The 17966-nt window shown below is 37.3% G+C and overlaps 1 protein-coding gene across 2 annotated transcripts in view; it reads right to left on the reverse strand.

Annotated features, from left to right (window-relative positions):
* Positions 1 to 17966, reverse strand: part of RELN (reelin) — a 510603-nt gene that overhangs the window by 235085 nt on the left and 257552 nt on the right. For both annotated transcript variants that reach the window (XM_046020402.1, XM_046020401.1), the window contains exons 7-8: positions 14542 to 14638; positions 9160 to 9211 (exon numbers count right to left, since the gene is read on the reverse strand). In XM_046020402.1, coding sequence (XP_045876358.1) covers positions 9160 to 9211; positions 14542 to 14638 — 149 coding nt within the window. The remainder of the gene's footprint in view (positions 1 to 9159; positions 9212 to 14541; positions 14639 to 17966) is intronic.

Here is a 17966-nt window from a genome sequence, read left to right on the forward strand (position 1 = left end):
GTGTGTGAAAAGGCTCGCAGGGAATGTGAGGCAATAGTGTCCCCCGCTTCCCGGAGGCAGCCTGTGGGCTGCTGTCCCATGTCCGTGTCTACACAACCTTCAGGCTCTCAGTAAGCGAGGGCCTGGTTCACCTGGCCTGTGTCTGTACAGAGACAGCAGCTCCTGCCTTGCTGAAGCTCAGGGGCTGTAGCCAAAGGGGTCGCAGTCTGATTTGTGGGTAAGAGGAAGGGAAGGAAAAAAAAATGGTTACTGTATCAGATAATGCTTTGTGGCAGCCCCGGGAAGCATCCTGGGGCTTCTGGGTCCCAAATGACAGGGATGGGAATTGTGACTGAAAGGAGCCCCCAGATATGATTTTAATTAAGAACAGGTCCATTCCACATGAGAGGAAATCCTCGAATAATGCTTGGATCTGTCAAGAGTAAATGAATTCAATTTTGGTAAAAATACGATGATTGACGTTAAGATAAATCATTATTCTATCGATGAAAGGGGTCTGTTTAGAGAAATCAACATGTCCAAAATCTTTGATTGTCTCGAAAGATCAAGTAATCGATTGTTTGAATATGGAAATCTGGAGTTTATGTCTATACCTCTGTTTTGCCCACACACCAAAAAATACCCTTTGGGATGGAATTTAACACATTTTTAACTGAAGAAGCATATTTCAAGGACAGTGCTGTGAGAAGGACCATTATATGGAAGTGAAATTTCCTTTTCCAGCATCTACTACAGATAGATATTAAGGCTTAAGAGAAGTCATATAAAGTAGAACGATAAAGCTCCTCAAAAATATTCTGTACCTACATTAAAAACAGGTTTCCTTTAAACTCAAAAAACCTCTCTTATGGTATAGAAAAAGAGCAGGGTTTTAAAAGCAACTTGCCCTCACCTTCTGTTTTATATTTGTTTATTAGAATGAGGCTACTGGCAATAATTTCTGTTTTGACTGACTTTATTAGTAAACAGGCTACTGGATCTACAAACCTTTCTTTCTGAATAAATGTGACAGTCCATGATTTATTGTACTTAATATTTTGCCCCTTAGTCACTTCCTTGGCTGAAATCCCCAAACCTCATTAGGTGACTTCTTTCGGTTTTTGACAGATGGACAATGACCACAGGATATAAAATGAACAGCTGTCCTCCTCCCCTTTTGTACCTTTCTCCCTTTCAGCCCTATCCCCATTCCCTCACTTCCAAAATATTTATATTTTTTCCTCTTTACCACCACTCCTATCATAAGGAAGAAAGGAACAAATTCTCTCCCAATTTATGGGATACCATGCTATTTCCAACTACCTTTGGAGGTCCAACCCCTTTGCACATTTCCTCCCAAGCCTATAGCTTAGAGCTTTCATCAGATCCTATGTTGGGAGAAACATAAGGAAGAGAAATGCAAAACGTGTCAGGCTTTGCCAGGTTCCCTGCCAAGCAGCCCTCCTTTTCCTAGGGCCAAGGCCATACAATCTAGCCCTAGTGGGTCAGGTCTGGCTCATTTTCTGGGAGGACTGATCCCCACCTTAGGCAGCAGGTGTTAAGCACTGCCCCTCCCCTCCCCTAGTAATCTGGAAACTCAGCATTACCACCCTGGCCACAGTTCTGGCTTTGATCTTGATCTTCAGGTCTTAGAATGGCCTCTGCCTTGTCCTCCTGCGGGCTTCTGTCTCTCTGACCTTCATGGCAATGCTTAGCCTCTGGAGCAGCACTACTCCTGCTCTTACTAGTCTCCCTCCCACATGATGAAGTCCTACCTCTGGCCCTCCCTCTGTCTGGATTTTCTAGCACATTGTGCTCTTCTGACTCTCCTCTGTAGTCTGCACCCCTCCTTGGCTTCTTCTCACATATGGACTTTTCCTCCCCACCCCCCATCTATGTGATAAATAAAGTCCTTGCAGGCTGGGCAGTGTCTTGGGATTGGCTTTCTCCACAGTGGATGCCAACACATCACATTATATATAGCATAAGTCCCAAAGATCTCCCTGAAAGAAGAATTCTTGATCAAGAGGTATTTGACTTGACTGGTAAGAACATGAAAGTTGCTGGCTTGGATCCGGTTCTCATGTTACCCCTGGATTTCATGCAGCATGCTCCCTTGCCTCAGCAGTCAAGAGTGGGAATAGTTTGGAGCACCAGCGTGGAAGTCACTAAGTCTCTTTCCCAACCTATGAATGAGATCCAATAGAGTCCACAGTTCCTTAGTTGTAGCCGCGTGCAAAATTCTGCCCTATAAAGCAAGAAGGATGCTTGTATGCTACTTAGCCCTCAAGGACTTTAAACATTTAAGCTTTAAAGGGTGCAAGTGGATGTGCAGAATTGTGTATAAATGGGTATAAATCAAAGCAGAGTGAAGTAGGTGTGATAATATAGAGAAGCGGGAATCAGAGATACTAGGCTAGGGCAATGAGCTGAGTTTTCACAGGAGAGACTGTTTAGTCTAGAGCAATGATCAGTTTCTTCTCATCCTATAGTTTACTGCTTATATCCCTTCTCCTAGAACAGCCCCCCAAAAATTTTAGTACAATGTATTTATGAATGAATTGCTGATATTTATTTTTTAGCCCTATTAAGCAGAGTGACAAAGAATTAAATATTTTAAAAGGAACTGTAAACTCTATTTTAATTCACATAATGATAATTATTTAGGTATCAGTTATAATTATTCAAGAATGCTTATAACTAATCTCAACAATCTCTGCCAGAACCTAATGCTTAAAAGACTTTTACAATATTTGAGAATATTCCCTTTTATAGCTTAAAACAGGACTTAAGTATTTGGAATGAGGCGGATTTGAAATATATAAAATAAAGTTTATTTAAACTGGTCATTTAAAATAGACACTCCCAGAAAAATGGGATAGATCAAGTCCAGGATGAAGAAGCAGGATAACCTGAGTTATCAGTTCTAAACTTTAATTACTGAATTTAGATAAGACAGAAGTGTTCTCTATATAAAGATTCCAGTCTTTGTGTTAATATGGACCTTGGAAGATCTAAAACTCAAGTCATAAACAAATCTTATTTTAATATCTTTCATATCCAAGAATCTTACACTCAAATAAACACATTATTTAACCTTAAATTCATATGTATTAAACTAATTTCACCATTAAATATTTCTAAACTTCTGTATTTTATTAATATTTGTTTTGAGTTCAAGTCATCAGAGATTTTGTTCATCTCATACTTTGAGATTATGTTTTTAGAAATAGTTTTCACTATTTCATAACAAATTCCCCAAGGTTTTACTCACTTACCAAGGAGAGTGACTCCTGAAAAAAATGAGAATCTAATTTAGAAACATAACTCAGGAAGCTCACAGAGGAAATGAGCAATAATTCCTACCAAGACATGGAGGGCTCAGTTTCTCCTTCCTCTGAATTAGCTGTTCTAAGAGTAGAAAGAGACTTTCTCTATTGGATCAATTCTGAGTAATTAAGATGTTTATGAATTAGGCTTGAGGGAAAAAGCTGCTTCCGTTATGCTAAATGCAGTGTAATACCTCATACAAGAAGCATTTTATTCATTATACCCATTTAAAACATTAAAAAAAATCTATTTATTTATTTATTTGACAGACAGAGATCACAAACAGGCAGAGAGGCAGGCAGAGAGAGAGGAGGAAGCAGGCCCCCTGCTGAGCAGAGAGCTTGTGCGGGGGCTTGATCCCAGGACTCTGGGATCATGACCTGAGCCGAAGGCTTTAACCCACTGAGCCACCCAGGTGCCCTGTATTCATTATACCTATTTAAGAAAAAATAGTCCCAGAACTCTCTTCTTCTACAAGGCAATCTTCCAATTCACCAATAATAGTAACTTTAAACTTTCCTTATTTTCTAGCTTTTATTTTTCAAAATACACTTATACAAAGTGAGAAGCTCTCATTTATCTCAGAGATTGTAGCACATATAGTATAAGAGAACAAAGCAGGCCAAAGGACATTTCCATATCTTAATCTGTAAAAGCAAAACATCTGTGATTCAATGACTGTCCCCTGTCTTGAGATGGTTAAAAACAAACAAAAAAGACAGTACCAAAAAACGCCTACAGAAAACCCCAGATCTTTAAGATATTCACAAGCAAAGCCAAAGAAAAGAGGTTCTATTTCTATAAAGTATGAACAAGTAATAGATTCTAACCAGTTTGTTAATAAGAAACTAATAAGTACATGGACATATATTACTGTCCGCTAGGTTCACGAAAAGCATAATTCATTGGTGGTTTCATATTTCCTTCTGGGTCAGCTTTCCATTGATTGAGGTGTTTGGATCACCAAGCCCAAATCCTCTCTTGGCATGAAATGCCTTCATCAAACCAATTCAGCACTTAGTTACATACTATTACAGTTGTCTCTGTAATAGTTACTTGTCATTCAGGCAAGAAATATTTATGGGCGTCTATTTATTTTGAGTCCCTGGGCGAGGGGTTGAGAATATCATGATGGACAATACAGACTTAACACCCGAGCCAAACTTTGTTCTTGATGGCATATGTTTTTAAAGGCTTTACCTTTAACCCCCAATCTGCCTCCGAATTCTGTCAATCTGAGGAAAGAGCTAAGCTAAACTGAGCAAGCACAGTACTTGGCAAGATCTTACCGAGTGAGTAAACGCAGATTGTTATCAAGGAAGAGATGAGTCCACTCTGAACACAACTGTCCAAATGATCTTTCTTAAGAATTGATTTCATGGGCGCCTGGGTGGCTCAGTGGGTTAAGCCACTGCCTTCGGCTCAGGTCATGATCTCAGGGTCCTGGGATCGAGTCCAGCATCGGGCTCTCTGCTCAGCAGGGAGCCTGCTTCCCTCTCTCTCTCTCTCTCTGCCTGTCTCTCTACCAACTTGTGATCTCTCTCTGCCAAATAAATAAATAAAATCTTTAAAAAAAAAAGAATTGATTTCATTATACTTTTTTGTTGCTCAAGCTGACTTTATTGACTATTCAGTAAGTTTTAAACCCCTGCCAATTGCAAATTAACTCTTTAAATGGACACACTTTTGCCTGACATTGACCGCAGCCACCCCCTGGCTAGTCCTTTTGCTCTGGGGGGGGGGGGGGGGCTCACGTTCCCATCCTCTATCTTGCTCATGTCACTCTCTCTCCTCACCTGGAAAACCTTTGTCCCTTCCAGTGACTCATGTTGTTGGCTTTCAGGGATTCTCCTCTCTAAGAAGCCTTCCTGACCTGCTCTACTGTGTGGGACCTGCCACCACAGGGACCTGTACTCACGTCCATCTCTGTTTAGAGCATTCTGGCAGTTCCCTAACAGAGCCTTCCACCAAACTGCTAAGCACGGCAAAAACCCCTCTGTTTTCTCACTTTTTTGTCTTTCTGTAGTTAGTTAGCTCAGGAGAAGTTCGGGGACACAGCAAACACTCAGTGAAATCTTGTGAAGTCAACGTATGATACAAAGCATTATCAGCACTTCCCTTGGACCCCGGATCCTGCCTGAGACAGCAGAGTTTGGAAGCATCTGTGAGATAATGGTTTGCAAGGACATCATCTCAAATTTTTCTTCCTATCCCAGAGGAAATCTAGAGGAAACAGGTAAATGTCTCTAAGGCTATGAGCATAAATTCTACTAGATGACCCAAATGAAGCAAGTGAGGACTGTTGCAGATCAATGCTTCAGCACGGAAATGGATAGCAGACCTTTCACTGTAACAGAAAAATGAAAAGTTCATCCACAAACGTTTTAGGACACTTCTCAAGATGCTTTAGCTATTGATAACTTGATAAATTTCAGGTTGCTGAGCTGTGTTTCCAGGATGCTTTAATGTTCAAGTTCATTTGGTGAAGGTAGCCTGTATGTTTATGTATATATTTACATGCGTGTGTGTGAACACGTCTCTGTGTGTGTATGTATATCTATTTAGAAAGGGCTGGGAGAGGACTGCTATGAAACAGTGGCATGATAGAGTTTATTTGATATGCTTAGTAATTTAAGACATTTCTGGACACATAGCTCTGGGGTACTTGAATAATGCTTGTGATGGAACTGACAATGTTTACAAGAGCAATATAAAAGTATCAAGGCAATAACTTATTCAATTGTGGCTATATGTCCATAATTGTGAACATAATTCACCATGAAAGCCATGAATAATGACAGAATTCCCTAGAAAATGGCCCATATTACAGCTGAATCATCACACTAAACAATGAACATTTAACATCCTTAAGGAATTCCAAGGAGGGACACTAAATCTAACTCACCATATTGAACCTTTAGTATAGATTTGGATAATCCCACAATCCACAAAGAAATATAAGTGTTGGATTGTCTACATATGGTGTTTTTCTATAACACATGCAATGAATTTTTGAACTGAGTATAAGCACAATGGCTGCTCCTTGACTCTGCGTTTGCTTCTTTGGTATTTGGTTATTGTAGGACTTGTAAAGCTCAGAATGAAATCACATGATTACCCCATCTCTAGAATCTCTGCGTGTGCCCTCATCTAGCCCCACACCATCCATACAAACAGAATGATGCTAGCCCAAGCACTCATAATGAGTTACACAAAACCATTTCTGAAAATTGTGCCCATGCTACTGCATTGACCATTTACCCCCATTCGCCATACAGCTAATGGTTTGTCACTACATTGTTTCTTGGCCGCCCTAATCCTTCTTAGCTCCCAAGACTATTCTCAAAATGCAGTAAGCAAATTCCCCAGTGAAGTCCAAAGCAATGAGTTATAATTCTTCATTAAATATTTTGTTTCTGATGAAACCAGAGAGGGAGACAAACCATAAGAGACTTAATCAAAGGAAATAAACTGAGGGTTGCTGGAGGGGAGGGGAGTGGGTGGAAGGGGTAACAGGGTGATGGCCATTGGGGAGGGCATGTGTTGTAATGAGCACTGGCTATTATATAAGACTGATGACTCACAGGCCTGTACCTCTGAAACCAGTAATCCATTATGTGTTCATTAACTGAATTTAAATTAAAAATGTTTTTAAAAAATTAAAATAAAATAAATATTTTGTTTCATTTCCAATGACATGTTAAAATTTCTCTTTTGATTCTAAACCTGCCACTCAAAAAAGATTTCTAAGTACTTTTTTAGTTACAAACTTGAGCTATTTTTACCTATCTGTCATTTATCATGCATTGATCTCTTCCAACATCCTGATTCTGTTACTCTCTAGTCTTCTAATCTAGACTTCAAATCCATGGTTTAAATGATCCAAGCAGCTCTCTGGCCTGACAGACAACAGTCCTTGGTTTGCAGTGAAGTTGAGGGCTCTTACTAAGTCATATGTTTGGGTCTAGTCCCCAGCCCTTCGTCATGGTGCTTGTTCAGGCTTTGGGATCTCGGGTACCAGATCCTGAATCCTCTGATCATTCCCTTCCCAGCCCTTTGGTAGGGTGATATTAAAAGGAGAGGAAGTTATTCTCTGCCAATTCCTTAGTATACTCCTTATTATTTATAAAAATAGAGGTTTTTAATCCCTTTAAGGTAGGATAATTTCATTGGTAGTGGAATAAAATTCCTACCTACCTTGAATAAAATTCAAATACTAGTAGAATCGTGAAGCATATATTTTAAAGAGGATTCTCATTAATTGGTTAGAGATAGTATCTGAAATTAATGTTCATTGCCCTAACAAAAAAGTTTAGAATAAGTACTTGGAATAGAGATAAATAGGAAAAAGCTTTTCAGCATATTCTTTTATATTAATAGCATTATAAGTTTAAACACATTGGTTCTGGTTAAGAACCTTGAAGTTACTTGCCTGGCCAATTAGAGTTTTTAAAAGAATTGTTTTTATAGCACCACAACTTTCCAAAAACGAAAGTCACATGTTTCTGATTATAAGTCTTACATGCTTGTTATAGAACATTCAGGATACACTTGCTAGCAGATCAAAGAAAACCCTCCTAAGAAAGACTCATTATTTTGTTTTTGCTAACGCTTTCCTTATGACCACAGATGGACTTCTGAACAGTGTATAAATTGTTGTAGTCCCGCTATCAATGTGAGAAGAAAACAACCCAAACTGTAACAGGCGGTTTCACATAAGACCGACATGAGAAGCTTCAGTGAGGCACGCGGATAAGAAGGTGACAACAAATTGGCTCTCTCGGGGACAATCAACCCCAGAGAGCTCCGGGCTGGGAGAACCGCCTTGTGATCAGGACTCAGAGGCTAGTGTGGGAAACAGTCCGTTTGCTAATGTGGGTTCTCCAAAGACAAGTGGGGAAAGACCCTGGGGTGGGGGTGGGGGATGGGACGCGGGGACTAAAGGAAGCTGTCCGCCCCTTGTCCCTGAGGCCAGGCTGCCAGCATCCTCATGTCACAGGCAGAGGCCAGGAGGAGGTCTCCCTATTACAAGACAAATATCAATAAGACTAGCCCCCATCGAGAAGGCAGTATCTTTCTTAACCTTGAACATTCCTATTGGAAATGCGTCTGTGTTATTTATTAATATATGCCTTTGGAGATGAGGACAGAAGGTAATATGGACAGCAAAGCGGTACACACTTGACCCAAAGATACTTTATTTTACTGAATGCTTTGGGTAGGAATTTTTAGCTCTAATATAAAAGCACTTAAAAGAAATATTGTCAGATACAGTCATTTTAAAATTATCCACGTCTGAATTAAACATGGATTATTTATGTCAAACACGAAGCCCAAAAAATACATAATATGTTAATAAAAAACTTCATATACCAATATATATGAGGAAAAAACAAAAAGCAAACAAACAAACAATAATAACAACAACAAAAACAACCCCACGAAGCCCTAATTGGTTTCTCTCAGACAACATCTCTTTCACTACCAGCCAGTCAACTTGCAGAAAATTTAACAGATTTCAGTCTTAATCTGAGCAAAACACAACCAGTCAGGTAATTCTGCTCTAACAGTACAATCCCAATCATTCTTAATCCATATGTATATCACTTTTAAATGTTTTGGATTATCTATATCATTCTTAAATACCGCTCCCTGCTGGAGAGCAGTGAGAACAGAAAGCAGCATTTCCAATTTTTAATTTCATATAAAAAATGTTTTAAATTATTTATAGCAACGTTAAGACAGACTCATCTCTAAATCTAAAAGCATTTGGCACTATAATCAGATGACACACTATGATTAAAACAAACACTTCCAAGTTAAATTGTTATAATAGCTGAAAATACTTACCAATGGAAAATTGGAGGACAGAGGCTGTTGTTGTATTAAGGCTTGTGGTAATCTAGAAAAAGGAATATACCAACATAAGACAAGATAGAAGGATAGGAGGAGAAAGAGGAAGGGGATTGAAGAGAGGAAAGAAAGGAGCCATAAACAGAGGTGATATTTACCCGGTGGTTAGCTTATTTTCATCAGTATGTCTGAACAGAGACACATTTCATGGTACCCTGTGGGGAATAAGCTGTGAGTTCCTGCTTTGACTCTCAGGTCCTGTTAAAAACCATTTTCAGTGTGATCTGCCGGGTAACCTTGGGAGGGCATTTAACTCAGTCCCCTCCACTCACAACCTCCCCTCCAGTTACACCAACAGATCTAGAGTCCAAAGCAAAGGCCATGAAAAGGCTCCCAAGCAAAAACTGGGAGGTAAATTAAGAGCAAATGAGGAGAATAAGATTATTTTGAAAAGTAAATAGAAATACAACAGCTAAAGAGTATAGGATTTTGTTAGGGGATGATAAAAATGTCTAAAATTGATTGTAATAATGACTGCCTAATTTTGTGAATGAACTAAAAAACCTTGCATTCTATAATTTAAATGAATGGCTTATAGAATATGTGGATTATTTCTCAATAAAACAGTTACCTCTCCAAAAAAAGTAATCAAATTATGAGCCTAGAACTATCCTTCCAATGTATTTCCGTTACTGTCCTTTAACCTCATGAAGAGGCATGCTTAAACAATTTCCCCCTTCTGAAAGAGGAATGGTACCTTATTTAATTTGAAATCCATTTAAATTTTAAACAATTATTTATTTATTCTGTGGAGCAGTGACTTCAACCCATACCAGCTCACATGAGATGAGAATTACGGTTCTCATTTTCAGTGACTCTCTTATTGGGTTCCTGACCCTTGTAAGCTAATAAATGGAATGCCTCCCATGAATGCACCTATAAACTGGAGAGTACAACTGTGTTTTCACCATGGCAAAACCAGTAAGTTGTCTTACTTCTGCTTCTTATATATCACAATATCATCCCTAGACTTATCCCTGCACTTTGCTGGCCCCCTGTGACGGAGTTCACGACTGTGGTAGCGTCAGGAGATACCCAGTTTATGAATCATTGTGGGAATTAGTGGGAAAATGAGAGAACAAGTCTCTTGTTTTGCCAGAATTCAGCAGAGATGTGAATTTCCAAAGATCAGACGTGTGCTTCCCATTTCTACACCACCATTTGGAAAGAAGACTGAATGTATGCTTTAAACATGTGATTTTAAAATCCATGAGAAAGCAGAAAAGGTAAAAGAGGGGAGGGCAAGAGAGACTGTTTATAAATTATCAGATTATCAGTATATATATAAGGTCCTAACTGATTTTAACTGTAGCAAAACACACTGATACCAGGGTGTCAGAGCAAATTCTCCATTTAATTTAAATTCCTCATTATCGCAGATTATCTGCTAAAAGAAAACTGGCCCACCATGCCCAGAGTTCTGTTTCCTGCTCTCTTTCCCTCAACAAGAGTCATTAGAGAAAAATGTGCCAACAGAATTTTCTTTAAATAACCAGGATACTAGCTCCTTTTCAAGATTCCGTTAAAAAGAATCTGTTCCCCACCCCACCTCCCATACACAATTTTTACAGTAAATTCAACTGTTTGTCCTCATGGTTTTTCCACTTGGATAATTTGATCTTACAGTCCAGAGAGGCACATGAACGTTTTTAAAGTTTTCACATAACTTGAATGAATGCTCTTTGCACCTCTGATTTTATATTAACTGAGTAGATTCCCAGGTGAATCATGAAATACTCCTGAATGTAAGTTCTTTGAAACAATGGTATCCTCTGTAAGCTACAAGCTCCGTGGGCTACTGTTAAGGCTGGTGCATGAAATATACTAGAGAGTCTGAGATACTTATCCTGCTGGTGTAATAAATGACACTGTGTCACCTGCATAATGAGGTCCCACAGACATGACCGCTGCTAGCAAACAGTAAGTTCCTTGGAAGATTGCCAAATTTCAAATTACATGTGCTAACTGAGAGTGAGTGACCCTGGACCTAGATTAGTCATTGATTCTACATTTTTCCCCCCTCCACCAGGGTAGCTAAGGACTGATAGAATGGTTAAGTCTCATTTCTCTACCATTCCCTTTTAGCTCTTTAGTAAAAAATGTTGGCTACAAGGAATAGAAAAGTTGAAGAGAAAAAAGTAGCAGGAAGCATTGCCTATAAAATTTGTTCATCCTAGGTTTACATTTGAGGATTATCAATTATTTCTTATCCTTGAGTTCACATATGTAATTTTAGTTTGAGAAGTTATTAAGTCCTTACATCTGACGTTCTCAAAATGGAAAGGGCCTCTTACACGCCTTTTGACAAATAATAGAGAGACTATGAATGTCTGACAGAACTTTTCTCCTATCAAATCTCAGTGGTCTTAAGCTATCAAATAGACCCCAAATCACAGAAAATCAGTAGGATCACAAAATGAGTATGAATTCACTATGGGCTGAGGCTATTTATTTTGCATGCCTTTTCTGCAAATTTTTGGGGGAGGGGGTTTGATGCTGTTTTAGCCCAAACTCCTCCTTGAAACTAAAATGCATTTCCAAGTATATAATAGTTAAAAAAGTAATTTCTTTAAAAAAAAGTGGGGGAGGGAGGTCACATAAGCGACCTGTTTCATGCTCTGAGAGAGCATATTTTCTCTTAAAGTAGTGGGTAAGTGAATTCCTCATGACCTTCACTTTGGACCAACAAAATGAATAAAGGTGGGGTGTCACCACCTGAAATATGGAGGAGACCTCACTGAGTTAAAGGAAACGCGTGAGGGCTGCGGTCCCAGCAGCAGTGGGTACATAATGCCTGGTGTGCCCATGCAACAACAGATGCCACCTCTCACTGATTCTGGCTTTTATTGAAATAAAATGCCATGTAACTGAATTCACAAAATGGAGATGTTCTTGCTGGCTTTATAGACAATATCGCATCAGTCTATCAACGTTCTTCGCCTGGGGCCTTTTGTTTCACAAATTCAATAAGAACTGAATTTATGAAAAAGAAGGCAAATTTGTTAAAAAGTGATGTTTGGGGGGGCTGATACCTTTCATCCGTTCTCACGCATAACAGTTTTGACTGTCTTCAGTCTTGAGTGCCAAGAAAATATCTGAATTTCAGTAAACATAATAGCATGTTAACTGACAACTGAATTCCTTCCTTTTCATTTGGCTGATCTGTCTTCTGTAAACACAACGTGGGTACAATATGTATTTCTGCTCCTCAGACACCAACAGAGTATAAAAATTATTGAAAATTAGAAGTTGCTAATGTGTAAAGTGTGGATGTCATCCCTGTCTTTATTAATTACCTTCACTCTATTCCCTTGGCGTCCACAACAGAATCCTTCGTACTTATGAGGGGAATATAAATCTCTGTATGTCTTTTTATTCCTTCCTTGGATGAAGAAAATTATTTCGGGCATTTTCTTTTTTACTTGAAAGGCTAATCTCAACATTAATTATATAATACAATTCAAAACTAGCCCATTAGGTACATAATAAGCTCTAAGGCTAAATAAGGAATAAATAAATAAATAAATAGAGAAGAGGGAAAACAGGATTAAAGTATATGTGGATCAAATAAACTAGATACTTCAGTTTTTAGTTTTAGAAACTGTAGAAATGTGAATTCTGGCATTATATTCTTAGATATGTTTATATCTTATTTATCAGTGGAAACAAAAAAGAACCTGCCAAGCATCTCCAGAAATATTACCAAATGGGAGAACATTCTAAGAAAAGCATTTATTCTAAGCTCAATTAAGTATAGTAAAATTTTATTTTGTTTTAAGGTTTACAGATAATTAATTCAGTTATGGTACATTATTTAAAAATGCACTAGCAAATTTATTTTTTCAAGGAGAGCTTCACTGCCAGAGTCACATTCGTCTGCAGGAATATTAGAACACCTTGTGAGACTTGAATTATGAGCACCTATTATTTTAATTTGCATCCAATTAATTCTGTTTGTGTTCTAACTTCAGCTAAAAACTTCAATTTATCAATGTTCTGCAGCTCCTATCTTTAATGAATTAAATGTATCCATTGCCATGAAAGGTGTATTCAAGCAGCATAAAATAAGAACCATGTTATAAAAATTAATTGACTTTCACTTTGATAACTAAATCTTCTAATTGCCTAGCTAGTTTTTCTCCCTTTCATATTGTGGAAGCATCTTCTGGCCACTTTTAAAGATTTTTATTTTTTATTTATTTGACAGAGAGAGATCACAAGTAGATAGAGAGGCAGGCAGAGAGAGAGAGAGAGGGAAGCAGGCTCCCTGCTGAGCAGAGAGCCCGATGTGGGACTCGATCCCAGGACCCCGAGATCATGACCTGAGCCGAAGGCAGCGGCTTAACCCACTGAGCCACCCAGGCGCCCCTTCTGGCCACTTTTAAAGGTAATGAATCTGAAACGCAATGTGTGATGTAGGGGTGAAAAATACAACCTGTTACCGAAAAGCCCCATGATAAGGAAGAGGTGAGAGGAAAAAAAAGCGCTAAAGCTCGAGCTGAAAATCAGAAAAGCAAAGAGTAAGAGACGCTGTGAGTAGAACATGTCTCGCAAACCAATTGAGCAAGGAGTATAATATAACAATTGCCTTTATATCCTTTTTCAAGAATGTGAAATGTAGTCTTTCTGCCAGAACCAAGCAACAACAAAAAGCTCATTAGCCGCCTGCTGATGGCCAGTGGTTTCATGGCTTTTAATTTAGAATGCTCATGTTTCATTTTAACATATAATCCAAGAACTTCTCTTTGGCAGGCAAAGTCTAATCAGTCTAAATTAAAGGAAAGTAGCCCGCTCCTCAACAATCTGGCATAAACCAAAATTTGTTCAAAACTAATTTATTCAGTGCAGCTTCACTTCTTAAAAAAAAAAAAAAATTCAGTGAACTTCCTCTGTGGGTGGGACAGAAAGTTTTAAAATAATGTGATAAAGTTGCTCATCCAACATTTTTGGCTTGCAAAGAGAATATAAGATGGTGAAAAGTAAAGCTTTACATAAGAATTTAGGAGCCATAAATTATTTAAAGATGATATACAGATATATGTGTCTCATCTATGTTACAGGTATGTCATACCTGTATTTTTAAAAAGCCACCTAATCATAATGATGCACCACGTGTATCCATGGATTTTTTACTTTTACATTTGAAAATAAACTATAAAACCACTGCTCCCCATTTTGAGATATTTGTAATAGGATTCATAATATAAACGATGCTGCAATTTCCTATGACTTACAAGAGCATCAAAGAACCTTCCGTCGGTAAAAAGCTCCATAAGGACAGTATATTTGGGAAAATGTACGTAAATAGCATGTACTTACCAATTCTCTTGGACCATATGGCTCACAGAAGGTGACAGCATTGCCATGCATAATTGCACCACATTGTTCTCCAATCTCACAGTGGTTACATTCAACCCTGTGGGAACACAGAATGCAACCCCAGTCTGAGAATTAAGCCGCACAAAGTGGTTTATTGCTCAGGTAGGGAAAGATGGCGGTTACTGTTATTTGGTTCAAATAAACATTCTGAGGAAGGTTATAGTTTTTTTGGATTGTGACATGTTTGTGAAACGTGAAACCAAGAAGACTTGAACTTAAATCCCGGTTCTTTCAGTCACTCAAAACGGTGGACAAGTTACTTAATTTCCCAAAGTTTTGGTTTTCTCACCTGTATGATGAGGATAATAATACTAGCCTAAATCCCACATGAGGATTAAACAAAGGAGTGCATGAAACACCGAGTACAGAATCAATCTCCTATTGGAACTTAATAATGGCAGATGGTGTTTTCATTAGCAATTTGTATAATACATACCATATCCAATACAAGGATATTTGCAAATATTAATGATGGGCAAAGTAATATACACTTAGATAATGAACTAAAACTTGTATCTCTGAAAACAAAAGCTGTTTGACCAATTTTAATTTTCTTTTGAGCTGTTATAAGCGTAAATGTTTAAAATTACTGTTCTCAAATGAATCTGAATGTCTATAAAATACACCATGCTAAAAATAATGGACTCAGATTATGTTTAATTTACATGTTGATACGAAATATATATGAATTCTAAATCAAGCAAGTTTTGGATAGTGAGTTGATAAATTAACCTTGCAAATGATTTAATTAGCTGTTTTTTTATTACTGTAAAATGAAGTGATCAATATAATCTTAGGACAGAATCTCAAAAATACACTTATTCATGTTTTTAGTAGAAATCAAAGGCATGAAAATTCTGGATTTGAATTTGCATATTTACAGTAACATCTCTGGATCGTGACATCTCAACCTGCAATGATTATATACTTAACATGTAGATAGGATAATCTCTGATTCCTCTGTCTGAACCTCAAACTACATGTGAGCTGTATTTCATGCAAAAAGGATATTTTTCTGACTTTCACATTCTAGTGCCAAACATTGTGGAAAGGGCAGAGTGCCCTTTGTTTTGGAGATCACTGTGCTTCAACTGTTGGCTAATTCAGAGAAAGAGGGAGTAGGAATTCCCATTCAAGGAAGAAGAAGACGAAAGTGTGAAAAGATACCAGGTATCCCATAAAGCCAAGAAGGATGGCAACTAAGTAAAAACTTGGCAAATAAATATAAGTATTTCCTAGGTGTGAATTGCATAGATTAAGTGGTATTATTTTTTTGAGCGGCGTTCCCATAAGCAGATCAATAATGTTAAGAAACTTTGAATGTTTTTTAGAATAAACAGAACAATTTCTGATATGAAATATAAAATGTTAGTATCTCCTGACATCACAAATCTTAGCAGAAGATCTAAATCTTCTCTCGATTACTAGGAGCAAAATTCTAAAAAAAAAATCTTTGACATTAGAAGAGACATGATTGTAGCTTCATAAAGGTGATAAAGAGATGACTGTTTTATGCCTGACATGTTGTATTCCATAAATATCTGTTGAATGAAGGAATAAAAGACAATTTCATAAACCGTACTATTATTAAGGCTTGAGGTTTTAGAATAGGACATGCACATAGCTAACATGATGTGTTATTATTATTATTACTATCACAGATTTCCACCATTTTCATCCAGAACCGGTATACTAGGGTTCTCCCCGCAAAGAGAGCCCATTACATGAACTTATTGTTGTTTCTCTGTCTTTAAATTGTACATGAATGTTTTCAAGGAATGTGATTGTGATAAAATAAGAGAAGGAGCACAAAAATTCTAGTGGGGTTCTTACTTAGTGATAGATGAGGATTAACTGGCCTCCAAGTCATTATGAAATGACTTGAGAGAAACATCAACTTTGACAGAGAAAAATTTTAAAAATGTTCAACCCTCACAATGGCTATCTGCTATTTTCCTCCAGTGACTGAAAACTAAAAATCTTCATTGCTGGTAAAAAGCTGGAAGATTTTCCTCCAAGATCATAAACAAGACAAGGATGCCTACTCTTGTCACATTTATTCAACATAATACTAATAATCCTACCCATAGTAATCAGACAAGAAAAAAAAAAAGGCATCCAATTTGGTAAGGAAGAAGGAAAACTGTCATATTTTACAGATACTGTTATATTTTGTATAGAAAACCCTAAAGATGCTACAAAAAAACTATTAGAACCAATAAGTTAATTCAGTAAAGTTGCAGGATACAAAATTAACATACAGAAATCCACTGTATAAGCTATATAACAAATATACACTAATATATTCGCTAATAACAAGCTAGCAGACAGAGAATTAAGAAAATAATCCCATTTACGAGTGCATCAGAAAGAACAAAATACCTAGGAATAAGTTTAACCAAGGAGGTAAAAGACCTGAACTCTGAAAACTATAAAACATTTATGAAAGAAACTAAAGATGACACAAATATATGGGAAGATATACTGTGCTCATGAATTAGAAAAATAGATATTGTTAAAATATATGAACTAACCAAAGCAATCTATAGATGCAGTGCAACCCCTATCAAAATAGCAATAATATTTTACATGAAACTAGAACAAATAATCCTAAAATTTATATGGAATCACAAAAGATTCTAAATAGCCAAAGCAATATTAAGGAAGAACAAAGCTAGAAGTACCACAATTCCAAATTTCAAGATACACATCAAAGTTATACTAATCAAAACACTATGATATTAGCACAGAAACAGATACATAGATTAATGGAACAGAATAGAAAGCCCAGAAATAAATCCAGACTTATATGGTCAATTAAACTGTGACAATGGAGACAATAATACACAATCGGGAGAAGACAGTCTTTTCAACAAAATGCTCAGAAAACTGTACAGCTATATGCAAAAGAATGAGACTGGGTCACTTTCTTACATCATATACAAAAATAAACTTAAAACTGATTAAAAACCTAAATGTGAGACCTGAAATCATAAAACTCCTAAAAGAAAACATAGGCAGTAAACTCTTGAACAATCAGCAATATTTTTTTGGATCTGTGTCCTTAGGCAAGGGCAACAAAAGCAAAAATAAATTACTGGGACTACATCAAACTAAAAAGCTTTTTCACAACAAAGGAAACCTACTGAATAGAATAGGATCTTTGCAAAAGATATATCTCATAAGGGTAAATATCCGAAATATATAAGAATTCATACAACTTAACACCAAAAAACTAAATAATCCAATGAAAAATGGGCAGAGGATATGAACAGATATTTTTCCAAAGAAGACATAGAGATAGCCAACAGATGTATGAAAAGATGCTCAGTATCACTAATCATCAGGGAAATGCAAATTAAAAC

This window comes from Meles meles, chromosome 10 (assembly GCF_922984935.1).
Source record: "Meles meles chromosome 10, mMelMel3.1 paternal haplotype, whole genome shotgun sequence".
Taxonomy (NCBI): Eukaryota; Metazoa; Chordata; class Mammalia; order Carnivora; family Mustelidae; genus Meles; species Meles meles.